Source organism: Rana temporaria, chromosome 7, assembly GCF_905171775.1.
Source record: "Rana temporaria chromosome 7, aRanTem1.1, whole genome shotgun sequence".
In the NCBI taxonomy this organism is placed as follows: domain Eukaryota; kingdom Metazoa; phylum Chordata; class Amphibia; order Anura; family Ranidae; genus Rana; species Rana temporaria.
In genome coordinates, this window is record NC_053495.1 from 70661365 (window position 1) to 70680248 (window position 18884).

The 18884-nt window shown below is 42.2% G+C and overlaps 1 protein-coding gene across 1 annotated transcript in view; it reads right to left on the reverse strand.

Annotated features, from left to right (window-relative positions):
• Positions 1-6732: 6732 nt before the first annotated feature.
• Positions 6733-18884, reverse strand: part of TNRC6B (trinucleotide repeat containing adaptor 6B) — a 512528-nt gene continuing 500376 nt past the window's right edge. Inside the window, 2 exon segments of the mRNA XM_040359579.1 lie at positions 6733-9885; positions 9887-10025. Coding sequence (XP_040215513.1) covers positions 9655-9885; positions 9887-10025 — 370 coding nt within the window. The 3' untranslated portion in view covers positions 6733-9654.

The window sequence follows — 18884 nt, forward strand, 5'->3', positions numbered from 1 at the left end:
GTGATGTCAGTACATGCCGTTGTATTGATGGCATTTACGTCTGCCGCTTTCTGATGACGCGGCATGCTATCCACCATCCAGCGTGTGCCGCGCATCAGTCGTGGGGACACGGCGGCCTGGAGGAGGTGGAGTCATCGCCTGGAACTAGGACCGGAAAATGACTGACAGCAGTCTCAGACAATATGGCATTATAGGATTGTCTTATTTAATTCAAACAGAGTGGGTAAAAAGCTATTTCACAATACAGATGGACAAGGACCCGAAACATATTGCAAAAGCAACCCAAGAGCATTTGAAGGTAAAAGAAATGGCAGTGATATTGAAGGTTCATTTAAAAAAAAAATGTAAAACAAATATGTCATACTCACCTGCTCAGTGCAGTGGTTTTGCACAGAGCAGCCCTGATCCTCTTCTTCTCAGGTCCCCAGCACTCCTGGCTCCAGCCCCTGACCAGTGCCCCCAAAAGCAAGCCACTGGGGGGGAGGGGGGTGGAAAGACAATACAAACTGGCTGTAATTCTTAAACAACACATTTTTGCTAAACATCTTGAAAGAACTGAGCATCACTAGAAAGAAGATTCTACAGGAACATTAGCTTGCATATGTTTTTTAAACTAGACCTCAGCTTTAAATGTGAAGCTTACACATCAAATACTATGGTAAGTGCTCCATTTGAAATGTACTGTGGTGGCATACAGAAACAATACAATGAACATTTTGTTACTGTTCAAATACTTATGGACCTAACCATATATTTAAAATGAAATGCTAAAATGACAGCACAAACACAAATAAAATCTTACTGCTACAAATACAAACACCAGAACTAATTGGTTCGCTGTCCATGGACTGCAATCCAACTAGTTCTGGTGATTTGTCTTAAATATTTCAGGACGTGGCACTTTTGTACATTTAGGATTGACGAGTGTCCATAGTGCCACCAATGGCTCCTCGTCCCTATTTTCTTTCTAATTAGTTTTATATATGTTACAAATAAGGACCTTTTGTTTTCTGAAGTGTCTTTTTCTTTTTAAGCTTTTTCCCTTTTTTTTCACCTTGTGATCTGCCAGTAAAACACTTCCCATCTTGGTGCATCTGCATTATGAATAAAGTAGTTAAAGCAGCCACCTTCACGCAGCAGCATTTGCCTGTCTGGGAGTAGGATAGTGTTAGACTAAAAGATTTAGTTGGACTTTAATAACAAACTGAAGCAGAACCCCCCTTCACAGAGCAAACGGTTTCTTTTTTCCTTTTGAGATAAACATTTTACATAAGTGAATAAATGCTGTCCATTTAAGGCATCACTGTCAGTGTTAAATGTTTTGCCTCATTGCTCTGCCAGTCTGTCTAGGCAGTTTGTCTAGTAATGTACATTGAAAATACCAGACTTACTGATAAGCAGGTGAAAATAAAGGGAAAAGCCTAAAAAAGAAAAACAAATCAAACCACCACATCTAAGAATGGTGAGATGTGATTAGAATCCATTTCTGCTCTTGGGTTTAATACCGCTTTAAAGTACAAGCCTTTTATGTGCATAATAAATGGTAATGCAATACAGATGTGTCTTTATGTTGTATCATGAGATGTATGATGAGATTATATATAATAAAAGGGCAAGGTGTAATTTGCATGGCTGGATATCTTTTTGCTGTGTGTTATTGAACAAGCCCAGTGGAGGGTCTTATCTGTACAAGACTGGAATGGATAAGAAATAGGACGGAATTACTAATGAGCTTAAGCGCAAATAGAAAAGTAGACAGCGGGTGTAAAAAAATGTATGAACGCTTTAATAAGAAGTCTCCAGATTATGGCTCTAATATTGTCTAAGGCCCCTTTCACACAGGCGCCTACGTTGAACAGACTCCACTTGCTCAGCAGTGGATTGGGGAGACAGGGCGTCTGTTTGCATGCGATCCTATATGATCCGCCTGACGGATGGCAAATAGGACGGTAGTGACGGATGTAAGTGGACATGTCACCACTGACATACGTAGCTCCATTGGAGTGAATAGAGGTCTGATCAGGTCTGCCAGAAATCTGACAGGCAGACCTAAACAGAAAGCCTGTGTGAAAGGGGCTCAAAAGCAAAACCGAGTTTGGGTAAAATAATGAATTGAAAATGACAGAATGATAAATATATAAATTAATACACACGCATTTAATACTAGATGTACAGTGCCTGAAAAAAAGCTTCATACCTCAACATTTTCCACATGTTGTCATGTTACAACAAAAACGGAAATGTATTTTATTGGAATTTCATTTGATAGACTAACACAAATTGGCACATAATTGTGAAGTGGAAGGAAAATGATACAGGTTTTCATTTTTTTTTAAATAAAATATCTGAAAAGTGTTGACTGCATTTGCATTCAGCCCCTTTATTCCGATACCCCCAACTAAAATCTAGTGGAACCAATTGCCTTCGGAAGTCACCCAATTAGTAAATAGAGTTCACCTTTGTGTAATTTTTAACCTCAGTATAAATACAGCTGTTCTGTGAAGCCCCAGAGGTTTTATAGAGAACCTTAGTGAACAAACAGCATTATGAAGGCTAAAGAACACACCAGACAGGTCAGGGATAAAGTTTTGGAGAAGTTTAAAGCAGGGTTAGGGTATAAAAAATTATCCCAAGCTTTGAACATCTCACGGAGTACTGTTAAATCCATCATCCGAAAATGAGAAAAAAAAAAAAAAAAAGTGTATGGCACAACTGAAAACCTACCAAGACATGACAGTCTACCTAAACGTACAGGCCGGGCAAGGAGAGCATTATCAGAGAAGCAGCCAAGATACGCATGGTAACTCTGGAGGAGCTGTAGAGATCCACAGCCTCAGGTGGAAGAAACAGTCCACAGGACAACTATTATTCGTGCACTCCACGAATAACGGCCTTTATGGAAGTGTGGCAGGAAGAAAGCCATTGTTGAAGAAAGCCATAAGAAGTCCCGTTTGCAGTTTGCGAGAAGCATGTGGGAGACACAGAAACATGTGCAAGAAGGTGCTCTGGTCAGATAAGACAAAAAATTTACTTTTTACCTAAAAGCATAATGCTATGTGTAGTGGAAAAATAACACTGCACATCACCCTGAAACTCACCATCCCCACAAGTGAAACATGGTGGCTACAGCATCATGTTGTGGGGATGCTCTTCTTCAGCAGGGACAGGGAAGCTGGTCAGAGTTGATGGGAAGATGGATGGAGCCAAATACAGGGTAAATCTAAAATAAAACCCTTTTAGAGTCTGCAAAAAGACTTGAAACTGGGGTGGAGGTTCACCTTCCAGCAGTATAATGACACTAAACATACAGCCAGAGCTACAATGGAATGGTTTAGATCAAATCATATTAATGTATTAGAATGGCCAAGTCAAGTCCAGACCTAAATCCAATTGAGAATCTGTGGCAAGACTTGGAAATTGTTGTTCCATCCATCAATCTGACAGATCTTGCTCTATTTTGCATAGAAATATGGGCAAATATTTCACTCTAGATGTGCAAGCTGGTAAAAGACATACACAAAAAAAGACTTGCAGCTGTAATTGCACTGAAAGGTGGTTTTGCAAAGTATTGACTCAGGGGGGCTGAATACAAATGCATGCCACACTTTTCACATATTTATTTGTAAAAATTTGGAAAACCATTTATAATTTTCCTTCTACTTTACAATTATGTGCCACTTTGCGTTGGTCTATGACATAAAATCCCAATGTAATAAATTTAAGTTTTTGGTAGTAAAATGATAAAATGTGGAAATTTTAAGGGGTACAAATTCTTTTTCAAGGCACTGTAAAAGCTAATCTCCAGGAAGTTAGTCACTTTCTACAATGTGTTGGAATTCCAGATGTGTTCTATAAGGAAGACATGCAGCATGTTCTACTTTTATTCACTGCCCTGGAACGCACTGCACTGATGTGAACTGGGTCTCAATGGTCCATTGGAATATATGGAAAAACACTGTGCTGCATTTTATGCAATGATTAAAACATACTTCACTGCATCTGGTGTAAACCAGCCCTTATTGTGCCTGTATTATCTGATGGCAAGTAAGGACTCAATTATTTTACTGGCTCTAAAAAACTTTTTTTTTTTTTACAGTACCAATGATCACAGTGGACAGCATGGATGGCAGGTGTGTTTGGATGTTGGCCTTATCTGATTTATAGAATCTGAGTGGTATCTACTAAAAAAGGACTGTGCATGTCACAGATGGCTTTCTGTGTCATTAAGGCCCCTTTCACACTGGTGTGTGTTTGCAGCACTTTTCCAGGGCTGCACAAAGCGCATAACAGCCTGTAAAATATTTTTGTTTGACCATGTAGCGTCACTTACCATTAAAACTAAATCACAATTCAATATTTAGCAGCCAAACATATGCTAATCCAATCACCACTAATACATGGTCTTTACTGCATAATTGCCCCATGCTTGAAAACACACAATGAGATTATAACTTGTGTCGCCAACCACAAGTACAACAGAGTAAAACAATCCTGCTCTTATAAAACTAAATTAACAACCAAATCGCACACACTAGTGAACATAGCCTTTATATCCTTGTGTCTCAAACACACATGTGCTCCCCAGTTTAGTTAATACAGCTATCAGATGCCAAGCATATATTTCAATCACTTTTAGAGCATCAATAATAAGCTTACAATGCATAGTTACAGGCCAATAGTAACCAATTAGCACTTTGCTACAAAGAAACCATCTGTACCTTCATTTTTTTTCAAGTGTACATATCGCTGTGCAAAATACAGTCGGCAATGCTGATTGTACAATCAATTTTCATATACAAATTTAGTACAGATTAATGTTTTGAGCACTAATAGGCAAAAAATTAAATAAAAAAAAGGGATATTGGTTTACCCCACAAATTAACCTTTTATATTCTGTGCAGGTGTAAAAATAAGCAAATATTCTATATGAGAGAAAGACGTTTGTCTAATATAAGACATGGTTCGCTCCACCCCTTCTATTCTAGTGGTTCAAATTTGATGACAGTAGCATAAAGGGGATGTAAACCCTCATGTTTTTTCACCTTAATGCATCTATGGCATTAAGGTGAAAAAACTTCTGACAGTGACCGGCCCCCAGCCCCCCTGTTTTACTCACCTTAGCCCTTCGATCCCTCGGTAGCCACGCACTCTAGCTCTCTGGCCAGGGTTCTTGGCTCGATTGGATAGATTGATAGCAGCACAGCCATTGTCTCCAGATGCTGTCAATCAAATCCAGTGACATGGGTGCTGGGGCCGAGTCCGACATTCTGTGTCTATAGATGCAAATGCTGGACTCAGGAGTGTGCCCGCAAGGTAACCCCCAGGGAGAGCGCTTCTCCCAGGGGGTTAGACGATGTGAGGAGGAACCGCCGGGGGCCCCTAGAAGATGATGATCAGGGCCACACTGTGCAAAAAGAACTGCACAGTGGAGTGCACATGTTTGTTATTTATTTGTATTTTTTAAACAAGGGTTTACAAACTCTAAGTTAAACATGCAAATATCAGTAGGGGACATAAGTGTTGTAGGACATGTAGTATAATCTACTTTGGTAAAGTGATCTACTATAAATGTAACCTGTAAGGCTTGCCTCCGTAGCATGACACTCAGTAATAAATCAGACCCAGATAACCTCGCCTTTTCACTTCAGCTGAATAAGCTCATCTAAGAGGTGAAAAAAAAGTTTAATGACCCTTTCACACAGGCTTTCCGATCAGATCTGTCAGTTTTTCAGGCGGACCTGATCGGATCCTCCATTCAACCCTATGGAGCAGCGAAAGTCAGCGGTGACATGTCCGCTGACACATGCTGCTATCCAATCCTCTTCGCCAAATCCAGACTGAGGGAGGTCCTATTTTCCATCCATCTAGCAAATCGGAAAGGAGAGGTCGGTCTCGGCACAGTGAGCGGAGACTGACCTGTCATCCACCTGCTGAGCGGGAATCAGCAGATTGAACCCCCCCCCACTGAGCAAGCAGAGTCCGTCAAACGGACAAGGCTCTGTGAAAGGAGCCTAAGTGTAGACATCAGTAATCTTTTCAGGTGACTCTTTATACCTTATGGGAACAAAAGAACACCTTTTTAACCCCATGTGGCATTTAAAGTGAAAATGCTTGGCCCAAGTTAGGTCAAGTGTCGCTTACAGGCAGCATAAGGCAAGTGCAAAGTAACACAAATCTGTTTTCACTGGCTGCTGGCATTGCTCAGTTAAGGAAACTACATACACCACAGTCTACAAGCGTGGTATCCAAATAGTACAAACGAAAAGCACTATCATCATAAAATGCTTAGCTTTAGAAGTACTGCAAAGTCTGCTATGGTGACAGGTTCAATCAAACGCAAAGCGGTTCTAAACTCAGAAATTATATTTGAACAAAGCACATATTTCTATAGTGTGACAGGGGAGGCATCTCCAGCTGAATGACAGCCTCAGCTCTGTTCTTGTGTGCAGTGGGTGTGCCCCTTCCCTCCAATCAGCTCTCAGAGCTCTTGTACAGTGTGTAACTGCAGCTCTCTGACCCCTGCTTTGTGAGTTTGTGAAAAATCCTTTTCATCTCTGAGTTTTACAAGGATGCACAGGTCAAATTGCCGCAGATAAACAGGTACAACTTATGTATGAGGATCTGTTTCATCTCTGTAGATCACCTGAGGCCAGTCACTTCACTGGGTATATGTAAGGGTTCACAAACACTTTAAGATAGTCAGCCCTAAAACTGTCCAAGCCATTATCCAGGTTTTTTTTTTTTTTTGTATGTGGCACAGATTGCCAAACCCAAATTCCTGCCAGAAGTATTGACTGAGTAAACCAATATTCTAGGATACACTGCAGTAAAGTAGCAGGGAATTTGCGTGGATTGGTTGTAGGAAATAAAAACAAACAAGTAAGCAACCAGTGGAAACATAAATGTACTCCAGCCTTAAATATAGTAAAAGGCTTACAGAAATTAACACAAGAAATGTATTCTGATGCATGCTATAACTGACCACTTGTGCCATTAAATTAATAAAAATAAAAAAAAATATTTAAAAAAGTATATGGAACTACTAGAACTATGAAGGGGCAATATATATATGTTCTAGGGGAATTTCTCATTCACGGAACACCTACAAATAATCCAGTAAATAGTACCAGTGACTGGCATCCATTCTGTGTAGTGAAAATACAATCATTATTATGCAGCAAATTTTTTAAAAGAATATGTCCATGATGCATATTTAGATTGACTCTAAAATTACCAGCTCCCATTAAACTGTTCGAGGACATTTTCATAAATATGTGATAAGCTGACAAAATGTTTGTATTTATATGTAGACAAGAGGTGCATTTTAACAGGACAATGACCTGTTTTGTAGGCTTCAATATTAACAGACCACTGTGTACACTGGTTTGTGTGACACGTATACATAAACTTATACAGACCTAATTTTCAGTTTAACACGAAAACAACCAAAGTGAATACTGCTTTAGGCAGCTAACAGGCTGGAAGCTGGGGGCAATATGCAGGGAGAGGTCAGAATTAAACATTCCTAAAAAGATGTGCAATGTCATATGAATGTTTTTGTTTTTTAAGGAAAATAAAAATAAAAATCACACCATGAAAAATAGAACCCAGTGCAAACTTGTATTACAGGATTGGATGACATTTACACAAAAAACACAAAATAAAAATATATTATTTACCCTTATGATAACACTCATAGTAAAAGCAAAATATCTGAAAATTGTATTTTACTTAAACAGTTTAATGGCAATTTTAAAAAGGTGCAGATTGGTAATATGCCTGTTATGAAAGGAGCAAAGTATTTAGCAGCAGATTAACCTAACTGGTATCGTCATTCCTTAGCCATTTAAAACTGTTTTGAATGTCCAAATCTGTTTAGTATAGCTCCACCCGTAAGACTGTTCTAAAGCTTAGCTCACATGGTGCATTTTGTTAGTGCTGTAAGGACAACTTGCATTGAAATGGTTCCATGGCCTTGCAATAAAAAAAAAAAAAAAGTCAGTGCAAGTTGGAAACTATGTTGATGGCAAAGTTGCTTGACCCAGCCCAGTTAGAGAGGCAGGATGCATAGCAAATGCAATTTACAATTTAGCTAAGGCAGTAATAAAAGCAAAAGCTTAGAGTAGGTATAAAGGCTGTTGTCACAGGTAGATAGAGCAAGGTCTGCAGCACCTTCAAAGTACAAGTGAATTAAGCCTATTAATTAAACTATATTTCCAATGCTACAGAGTGACTTTTGACCCCAAACCCTGACTGATTGCGCTTTACATGTGCATCAAGTGCTGTAATTGCATTATCTGGAGTCTGCTAGGCTGCATTTTCCAACTGCATTTTAACACACATTTTTTAATTTCATGAAATAACAAAGACGTTCAAAATCTTTAAGTGCCACCAGTAGGATATCTGGATCTCAGAATTTTGGACCTGACAATAACCCTTCTGTTAAAAATTTATAGGCCTCTGACAGCGAAGAGGATATGGAGATCCTGCTGATTTAATGCACCGTTGAATGCAATATTCAGGAGGAACTAAATAAGGGCTTTATCAAAAAACAAAAACTAACAAGTGGTGGAAAGAGCAAGTGTTTAGAAATGGTCTGCCAATGCACTGACTCGTTTATCTTAAAAAGCTTGGTCTGCAGAGAGCTAAAAACCACTCTAAGCATGATCTTGGACATTAACCTTAGGTTTGTGTAGGTGTGACTCACACAGTTAATAACATGAATTGGCCAGACTGCCAATATAAAAATGTATGATAGTCACAGTATACAAGATCAGCCTGATAGAACTGTACTTTTTGTTAACCACTTCAATATCTTTCCTCTCCACATCAAGCTGGAAAAGAAACATGAGCTGTGTTGCCACACGTTGCCTTGAAATGTAAAACAAATGCATGTTAGAGAAGTATTCCCACTCACTTACCCTGAATACAAACAGTTGTGTGAATGACTAAAACATTTTGCTACCAGTCTGAACATCAAAGTTATAATGTGCAACATGTTGCAGTCCATTCTGGCAGCAAACAGGCTTGCTATTTTTTTATTTCATTAATAGCCCCTCCTTCCTGCATTTTTAGTAAAATAAGAACTTTTTGCACCAACTTAATTTGCTTTCAGCAGTCCCCGAATGCCATGGTTTAAAAAAAAAAAAAAAACACTCTGCGCTTCCTACCCACCCCCCACCCCCCCAGCACAAAATGACTCTTAAATGGTAGGTTTTGTAAATTCACATTGTCTTTCAACATTGGCTTTCATTATTCAAGTATTTCAAGACTGATATGTGTTTTTTGTCCATTTTTTTGTTTTTCTTTCATTTTCTACATCTCCCTCCCCCAGACCCAAGTTTTCAGCATCCCTCCTCCCCCATTTCTTCTGATCTCCAGTAGGGGGAGGAAGGAATTTGCAAGCACAAAAAGAAAAATGTAAAAAGGGGAAAACAAAAGAGAAAAAATGTAACTTCCTTGAAAGCGACCGCAGGTTTTTGTAACATTAGCGATCAAAGTCTTAACTTGCACCCACCTGATTTAACCATCGTTTTTCTTTTTCTCTTTTTAGTTAAAATGTATTTATTGCAAGTTTGAAGAAAAAAAAACACACAAAAGGTCAAGTTAGTGCTGCTCTGAAAGGTCACGAGGTCAGAGTTGAAAGTTCAAAGTTCATATTGAGTCGGTCCCTCCTCCCAAAAGATCACCGGGTAGCAAAGGGGCAGGGCTGCCCATCCGGTGGGCATCCTCTGTGTTGGGCACCCCCCACAGGCTGGATGTGTAACTTGGAGTACCCCAAAGAGACACGCCTGGCAGGTCACTACCACCGCCACCACTGCTCCACTGTCCCAGCCCTGTGGTCCCTCCGAAAAGGTTTAGGGCTGGCCCTACCGGTTCAGGCCTGATGGTTCTGTCCCACTTCCAATGGCTGCCAGCCTGCTCCAGGAGCAGAAGGTGTTGGTGGCTGAGCTTGTGCAAGATAACGGCTCACCTCTTCATCCGTTGCAAATTCCGCCAGGATGGTCGTGTTACCCAGGACGCACCTACAATGATGAAGGGATGAAAAACAAAAACAGTCAGTGAGACAACATTTATAAAGAAGCATACAGTAATTAAAATAAATAAATAAATAAAAAGAGCCTGTGCACCACTGTCTATCTACACTCCCATTCATGTTCTGCCCACAACACCAAAAAATTAAATAAGCATAAGTAGTAATGTCACCTGAAATTATCTGAACTGCAGGATGGTCCAGGAAATTTGATTTCAGTTCCAGTTTGCTAAGCTGAACTCCAGGCAACTAAAAAATGATCCCCTGAAGCGGGGACGTGGCTTTCATCAGTGCTGTTTTTTTGCCTAGGTCGACAAAAAAGCCCCCACGCACGAAAAAAGCCCCCCTCGCAGCCCACCATGAGGGTAGTACAGCTGAATTCCAGAGCAGTGGCATCAATATGGGGGAGCAGACCGAACCCGGGTGACACCAGGAAGCAGTAGTAGTGGGTGCCGTTGAGCCCCCCCATCGGCCTAAGCAGTGATATTTTCCCCTGCTCCATTTGTCAGCTCAGCAGCTGCACTGTGACAGGGGAGAGGAGAGCTGCAGGGTGTCCGTGTATCTTCCCCCTGCTCGCCCCTCCCCTTTCTCCTGTCAGCTGAAACAGGAGAAGAGAGAGTGGCTTTAATCAGGGTTCCACGTGATGCCGCTTCCTTCCCGCTCTGATTACCACAGGGGCAAACGGCCTGCCACATATTTTATACAACAGCTAGAGATGCCCGACACCAAGCATTACCACCTACAGCGTCAGTTTAATTTTCTCTGCTCCCTGCAATGGAGTATTACTGATATTACCGCACAGACAACTTTTGAACATATGTTTCCATGGTAAAGCACAGCAGGGGGGCATCTCGTTTAAGTTGTTTGTCAGTACACTCCCAACCCATACATGTTAGCTTGGAAACAGAATATAGGAGTGCAGAGAAACGTGGAGGGCTGGTCTAGGAGAATTCACAAAGGCATTATGAATGTATCCCTATTGGAGCAAGGCTATAAAGTACCCTCTCGTTGGTACCTTGTTCCTGAAGGACTGTAAATGTACCCTGGCTCCTCTTCGATCTGTTTTGGGGGTTGTGGACAGGCGGGAATGATGTACCACATATGGTGGACTTGCCCTAAAGGTCAGACGGTTCTGGATACAGGTTCCCTTCCTAATCTATTCGGTGACCATGATTAATTTAGTCAAAAACACTAGAGTGGTTTGGTTTTGCCTTATTTAATTTGTGACTTTTAAACCAGCTCACTAATTTTCTGTTAATTTTTAATAGTATCTGGTGGATTCTTGACAGTGCCTTAGGTTTCTGTACCTTTATGAGTATTTTATGTTCTTTCAGTGGTGCCTCGCCTGCGCTGCAAGATTTACTTTGATTTACAATCAAAGGTTTAAGGCTGTAGGATTTCTCTTTTTATTTGAAACTTTATTAAAAATATTGAAACAGAATTTATAAAAATGCATCAGTGCCTGCGGTTCTGTTTTAAAGACAACTTTCCCTGTGGAAACTGTGCTAAACATAAGGTAAAAAAAAACTAGTCACCAGTATTACCAGTAGGCTCTCTGAAGCTGATATTTTCCTTATTAGTGATTTACCATGCATTGTTGCAAATAGTGCCCCTCTTTGATAAGGCAATTTGGGTAGTGCTTTCTTATGTCAGCACTGCTCCCCTGATGTCTGGTGATCGGATGACTGGCAGGTAAGGAGCAGGAAGCAGTAAGAGAGGAGGCAATACAGATCCACAGAATAAACAATGCAGAGGTAGAGACACTTTCACTACAGGTCAACAAGTAAAGATTTTTCTCCTCTCCTCGTCCTCTCCAACAAGCCCTCGGGAAAACAGCACAGTACTGAAATGATCAAATCTCATAAAACTAGCAGTTAGAGGCAGCAGTACCTTAGATGATCTCACACTGCAGATATCTATTAGGCTAAAGAACGAGTGCCCAGGTACAAGTACCCAGGTATATGGCAACACAATTTTTCAGAAGGAATTCAATAATAAAAAGAAAAGGTAAGGCCTATAATGATTTAACAGTAATTTTCCTGATGCAAAGCATGACAGCATACACGTATGGGACAGGCTCCGCCTCTCGCCCAATCAGGACTGGTTATACTATATTTAAGTAAGTCGCCTCCCCCCTAGGTGGCATTCTCGTAACTATACTCAAATGCGAGGCCCACAAGGGAGGGACCTGTATGCTGTCATGCTTTGCATCAGGAAAGGAAAATGTTCTGTTTTCCTGACAGAAGCATGACAGCATACACGTATGGGATGTAGCACACCCAAAATAACCACTATAATGAGTCAGGAATGTGTCATATGTTGACCATGTTGTGACTCTGCAAATAATTTCTGGGGATACACCCTTGAACTCTGCTCATGATACCGCCAGGCTTCTTGTTGCGTGCGCTCTTACATTCGTTGGAGGCTCCAGGCCTCTTGCTTCATAAGCTCTCTTGATAGTCTTGAATAAACCACACTGCCAGAGTTCTTGTGGTCTTGTGGAGGCTACTAGCCCTTTTCTTCTCCCAGCTGGAATAATGAACAGGTTCTCAGCCCTTCTGAAAGAGGCCGTCTTCTGTACGTATGTTTTCAGAGGGGCCCCAACATGTAACTCATGTGTTTGACTAGATGCCTCTTTCTGCATACAATGTCCTGCTTTCTGAGAAATTACTTGTTTACTTTAGGTCGGTGTTGTGGTAATGCCCTTAATACCACACTGTTGGGTAGGTGACAACAGTAAGCGGGTTTGTACCCTAAAGCTCGAATGTCCGATATCCTTCTACCTGATGGGATGGCAGTGAGAAAAACTGCTTTCATCTTGATGTTCCATAACAAGGTTGTTTCGAGCACTACTTGTAAGTCCCATGGGGGTACAAATGACCTTGCCCGAGGTCGGCCTCTGTCGCAGGCCCTCAAGAATTTTTGCACCAACTGGTGGGAAGCCCATCTCACTCCTGTCAGAGCCGACAGGGCAGAGATCTGCAAGAATTCCAATACCTGTGTCTCCTGTGATGCCAGAGGATCGAATCCTTTGGATTTTGAGAAAGCGTTAAAGCTTTCCCATATATTAGAATATGTTTTGTTAGTCGTTGCTGCCCTTGCTTTTAGCAAGGTTTCGATGACCGAGGCCGAACAGCCTGCATCTCCTAGCCTCTGCCTCTCAACTTCCAGGCTGCCAGATGAAGCTTGGCAGGGTTCCTGTGCCACACCTGACCTTGTTGGAGGTGGTTCGGTTTTTTCTGGTAATGGGATCGGGGGGTTCCATTGCCAAGGCCTGTAGTAATAGGAACCATGGTCTGCACGGCCGCATAGGTATGACTACCATCACTGTTCCTGAATGGTTGCTTCAGTAATCTGGTAATTAACGCTATTGGTGGAAATAAGTATGCCAGTGTGCAGATCCATTTGGAGCTGAGTGCATCCACTGCTTCTGCCTGCGGGAACTTCGCCCTTGCCAGGAATTGTCTGCATTTGCTATTGGCTGGAGATGCCATTAAGTCGAGGTCTGGTTGACCTCACAGATCGCAGACCCACTGAAAAAGACTGTCTTGGTCTAATGCCCACTCGTTGTCCAACGTTTTCCAGCTCAGGGTATCTGCTAGATAATTCTGCGGGGCTGGAATGTATACGGCTGTTCGATTTTTTAAATTCTGTTTGCGCTCAATTTAGGATTGGTGAGACTTACGCTAAGAGTGCTTGACTCTGCGTTACTCCCTGACCATGTACATATGCTACCGCTGCATTTCTGTCCATTTGAAGTGTGATGCTGGCCCCTTTTATCTGATCCTGGAGTGCCTTCAGTGCTTGGATGGCTGCCCTTAGTTCTATTACGTTGGAGAACTCGGTCCTCTTGCTTTTCCATCGGCCCTGGGCTAAGTGGCCATTGCAGTGTGCTCCCCAGCCCATTGCTGATATATGCACTATTGGTATCGGTGGATTGAGTTGGTGATAGTTTGCTAGATTGGTCGGCTTCTGCCACCAATTGAGGGAATGTTTCATTATCGGTGATAACCTGATCCGCTGATGAGTGGATCGGCTCCTCCACCGTTTTAAGAATCCCATCTGAACCCTCCTCATTTGCCAATGGGCCCATTTTACCATTAGGATTGTGGCTGCTAATGATCCTAATAGTCTGAGGCAGTCAGATGCCAAAAGGTATGACCGGGTTGTTTTTTCTCTCTAGTCGAGAGATTAATGCTGTTTTCTATGGAGGGAGTTCCACCGTGTTCTTCTCGGTATCCAAAATGGCTCCCAGGAATAACATGCACTGTGTGGGTATTGGTTTACTCTTCTGCCAATTGATGATCCAACCTTAACTGGACAATTTCTTGACCAAGATCTCCCTATGTTCTGTTAAAGTTTGAGGTCTTTAGGCTACTAGGAAGACATTGTGCAAGTAGTGGAACACTCGCAGGCCCTGTTTGCGTGACTTGGCTATGGCTGGGAGTAGTAACTTGGAAAATGTTCGAGGATGTTGATAGGCCGAATGGCAAGCATACAAATTGAAAGTGGTATTCCATTATTGCAAATATTTGTGGCATTGTTGAAGTCCAAGGACAACATTCACTCGTTCTGTCCAATGGCTTGTATGACCGATTTTAGAGATTCCATTTAGAAATTCTGTACCCTTATGTACTTGTTCAACTCTCGGAGGTCAAATGCCACGTACACACGAGTATTTTTCCCTTCGTAAAAAAACCTGATGGTTTTCCCGACGGAATTCCTCTCAAGCCTGCCTTGCATACACACGGTCACACAAAAGTCCAGTGAACTTTTGACTGCCAAGAACGCGGTGACGTAAAAGACTACAACGAGCCGACAAAATGAAGTTCTATGCTTCCGAGCATGCCTCAAATTGTTTGAGCATGTGTGTTTTTTTCCCTGACGGAAAAAAAAAAGATCCTGTTCTCCTGTGGGAAAAAGTCAGATGGAGCATACACACGGTCGGGATTCCAGACAAAAAGCTCTCATCGCAGTTTTTCCGACGGGAAAACCGGTCGTGTGTACGGGGCATAATACCGGTCTTAAATCGCCTCTTTTTTTTCTTGATTAAGAAAAGAGGAGAATAGAATCCCCGATATCTTTCTTGACTCTGGACTGGTTCTATCGCTCTCTTCTATAAGAGTGACTGGACGTATTCAAGAACTATTCGTGTTTTTTGTTGGCATCGGGGGAGTTTTGTGTTGGGAAAATGGGAGTAGCTCTGGAGGGTTCATAAATTCCCAATGATGTCCCTCCTGAATTATCTTCATGGCCCAAGGGTCTTCGATTTGCTCTGCCCAAACTCGTGCAAATTGGCACATTCGCGTACCAACCGGGCCAGTTTGGACGGAGAGACCCTCAAAAGGGTTTCTGCGTCATGCCCTGTTTAGCCATGTTCACCCGTGTCACTGACTTGAGGGTTTCTCCAACCTCTTCTGACTTTTGTTTGCTCCAAACGACCTTCTGTCTCTTGGTTTATTTGGGAATTGTCTTTCTGGTTGGAGTTGGTGTCTGGGCTTCAGGTCTAGTGGGATCAACCCTGACTTGCCCCCCATCACCTTCGAGATAGCAGCTTCTAGTTTGCTATCGAACATGGCCTTTCCATCGAAAGGAATATGGTACCAGTTGGTTTTTGACAAACCGTCTGCCGTCCATGGCTTGAGCCATATTGCTCTTCTCGCCATTACGGATGACAGCATTACTCTGGCCGAACACCTCAGCACGTCGATCCCAGATTCGCCTACGAAGTCATCTGCCATCTTAATTTTGCCTAGTATCTTTGTTACTGGCATACTTCCTACGTTTGTCGTCAGTTCTGTCTCCCCATTTTCTGTCCATGTTGTTTTACGGCTTTGGCTACTGATGTTGGTGCCAATGAAGGCACTTTCTGCAACCGTATAGACCTTCTTTAGTTCTGTGTCCATTTTCCTTTCTGATACATCCTTAACCACTTCCAGACCTGCGCACGACGATGTACGTCCTATTTTTAAAGATGGATATCTCGGTAACGGCAGCAGCTGCTGCCACAACCGAGGTATCGATCTTTAGTGTGCGCGGTCCGGTACACGATAACGGCGGTCTCCGCGGCGGATTCGCCGCGAGATCGCCGTTATCGGTGGCGGGAGAGGGGCCCCCCCCTCCTGCGCCCTCCGACGCTTACCGGAGCCGTCGGTAGCGGCGGAGGCGATCGGGACCGTTCGGCTGGTGACGAGACTGAAGGAAAAATCTCCTTCGCCCGTCCCCATAGCTCGGCTGGGCCGAAGTGACGTCAAAACGTCAGTCCTGCCCAGCCTCTTAAAGAAACATTATCTGTCACAATATGTAAAAAAATTGAGCCAAATTTATTGTTGTCTTATTTTTTAATTCAAAAAGGTGAATTTTTTCCAAAAAAAGTGCGCTTGTAAGACCGCTGCGCAAATACGGTGTGACAAAAAGTATTGCAATGACCACTATTTTATTCTCTAGGGTGTTAGAAAAAAATATATATAATGTTTGGGGTTTTAAGTAATTTTCTAGCAGAAAAAACTGTTTTAGTCTTGCAAACACCAAATCTGAAAAACACCTAAGGTCTGGAAGTGGTTAAAGGAGACTTCATCATCCATTGGCAGTGTAATGTGCCTAGCTAGTCTGATGACAGCTGCCTCTACTAGTGGCGGTTATTCCCATGCCTGGACAACCTCCTCCTTGAAGGGGTATATTTTCTCAAACCTGCTGGACAGAGATGGTTTTCTGTTGACGTTCCATTCATCATACACAACCTTTTTACTTCCTCATTTAAGGGAAACGAGAGTATCGTCTTCTTTAATTGCGGGTAGTATTTCCTTGTTTTCGCAGGTTGTGTGACTTCCTCCTCCCACTCGAGAGCTTCTCTTAATGCTTTTACTAGGGGCTGCACTAGAGCAAATTTAAACCCGGCAAATTATTCTTCTGCCGCCGGAGATACATCTTCTGAGCTGAACGCTAGTGATGGTTCTCGTGGGGCATTTTTTGTGCAAATGGTAGGCTGGACAGGGATGCACCAGACCCCCTGCTGCAAGCTGCATCCATCGGAGGTGTGAACCCAGCCTAATCGAGATGCATCGTGGAATCAAATTGAAGACATGATAATCGTAATTGAATCAAATCCTGAGACCAGTAATAATGCTCACCCCTAGTGTATATACTGGGCTATTTTAAAAACAGTATGCAGCATGGGTATGAGCAAGGAGGATGCAACATTTTAAACCTGAGTTATATTAGCCTTTCCTTTTAGTTTAAATACTGTCAGCAAGCTCTGAATAGTAAGGGTGGTTGTTTTAGATTTACAATTTTTAAACAGTTTAATATGCTTTTTTCTATAGCTTGTATAAAAGCTTTATTTAAACATTTGACATAGGGTGCACCAATGAAAATGCTTTCGTAAAGCATTCTGGATTTTCCATAGAAAACACAAGTAACTGTATACGACTGTAAGAGCAGAGTAGTTAGATGACAGTTAGGCGGGGTAGAGGGGAAAACATCAAGGAGGTTGGTCTTGGGCTGGAACATCTTAATAAGATGTTGGGGAAACCAGTCAAGGACCAGCAATGGGGCAAGGAAAACTGGAGTTAGACTTACCGGTAACTCGGTTTCCAGGAGTCTTCTAGGACCAGCCCTTGAGAGTTGGAGCTCCTCCCTGGACAGGAAACACATTGCCTCCAGATCCCTCAGGCTTCTGGACAGTGTTATCCAAGAACCAAAGGACGGAGCTGAAATACAGTTAAACCGTACATGCAACTCATTTTATACATATAAAAGGGTGGGAACGTGCTGTCCTGGAAGACTCCTGCAAACAGAGTTACCAGTAAGTCCAACTCCAGTTTATCCCCCAGTCGTCTTCCAGGACAGCCCTTGAGATGATGAGCAAGTACTTACCAAATTTTTAGGGGTGACCACTGCTTGGAGGACCTTCCTTCCAAAAGCTTAATCCTGATCACCTAAGACATCCAATCGATAGTGTCGAATTAACGTAGACATGCTTGACCATATGGCGGCCTTACATATCTGCTCCGGGGTAGCGCCTGCTCTTTCTGCCCAGGACGTGGTTAACGCCCTTGTAGAGTGTGCATTCAAGCCTTGTGGAGGGTCCAAGTGCAAAGTTTTGTACCCTTCTGTAATGGACATCTTAATCCACCTGGCTATTGTTCCTTTGGAAGTCTGTTTACCTTTTCGGTTTCCTGAGAAGGGCCTCTGATGTTCTGAAACTTTTAGTCGCTTCCAGATAGGCTATGAGACATCTCCTGACATCTAGTTGGTGTAGTTCTTCCTTATTGTTTGCAGGCTTACTACAGAAGGAAGGTAGTATTATGTTCTGACTTTTGTGAAAGGTGGAAGCAACTTTGGGAATGAATGATTGGTCGGTCCTTAGAATGACTCTATCCTCCAATATTTGCATATAGGCAGAGCTTGGAGTTCGCTGACTCTGCGAGCGGAAGTCATAGCGATAAGGAAGACTGTTTTTAGGGTAATTAGTCTTAAGGATGCCTTTGATAATGGCTCAAAGGGGTCTTTAATGACCGCTTAACATTATTGACATGTCCCATGGAACCGGTCGTTGTTTAGAGACTGCTTTACAAAACCCATTTATAAGCGGGTCCTGTTGTAGGGAATGCTGTAAATAGACTGATAGGGCTCCAACCTGTACTTTAATCGTGCTTAAAGATAACTTTTTGTCAATTGACCTCTTGCAGAAACTGTAAAAATTGTTGGAGAATCGTATTCTCTTTTTCCATTTTCTGTTAGCCAGAGGTTAAATTTCCTCCAGACTTTAAGGTATATGGCTCTGGTAATTGGTTTGCGACTTTGTAACAGAGTTTATCACTCTGTCAGATAGACCCTTGGACTTCAGGAT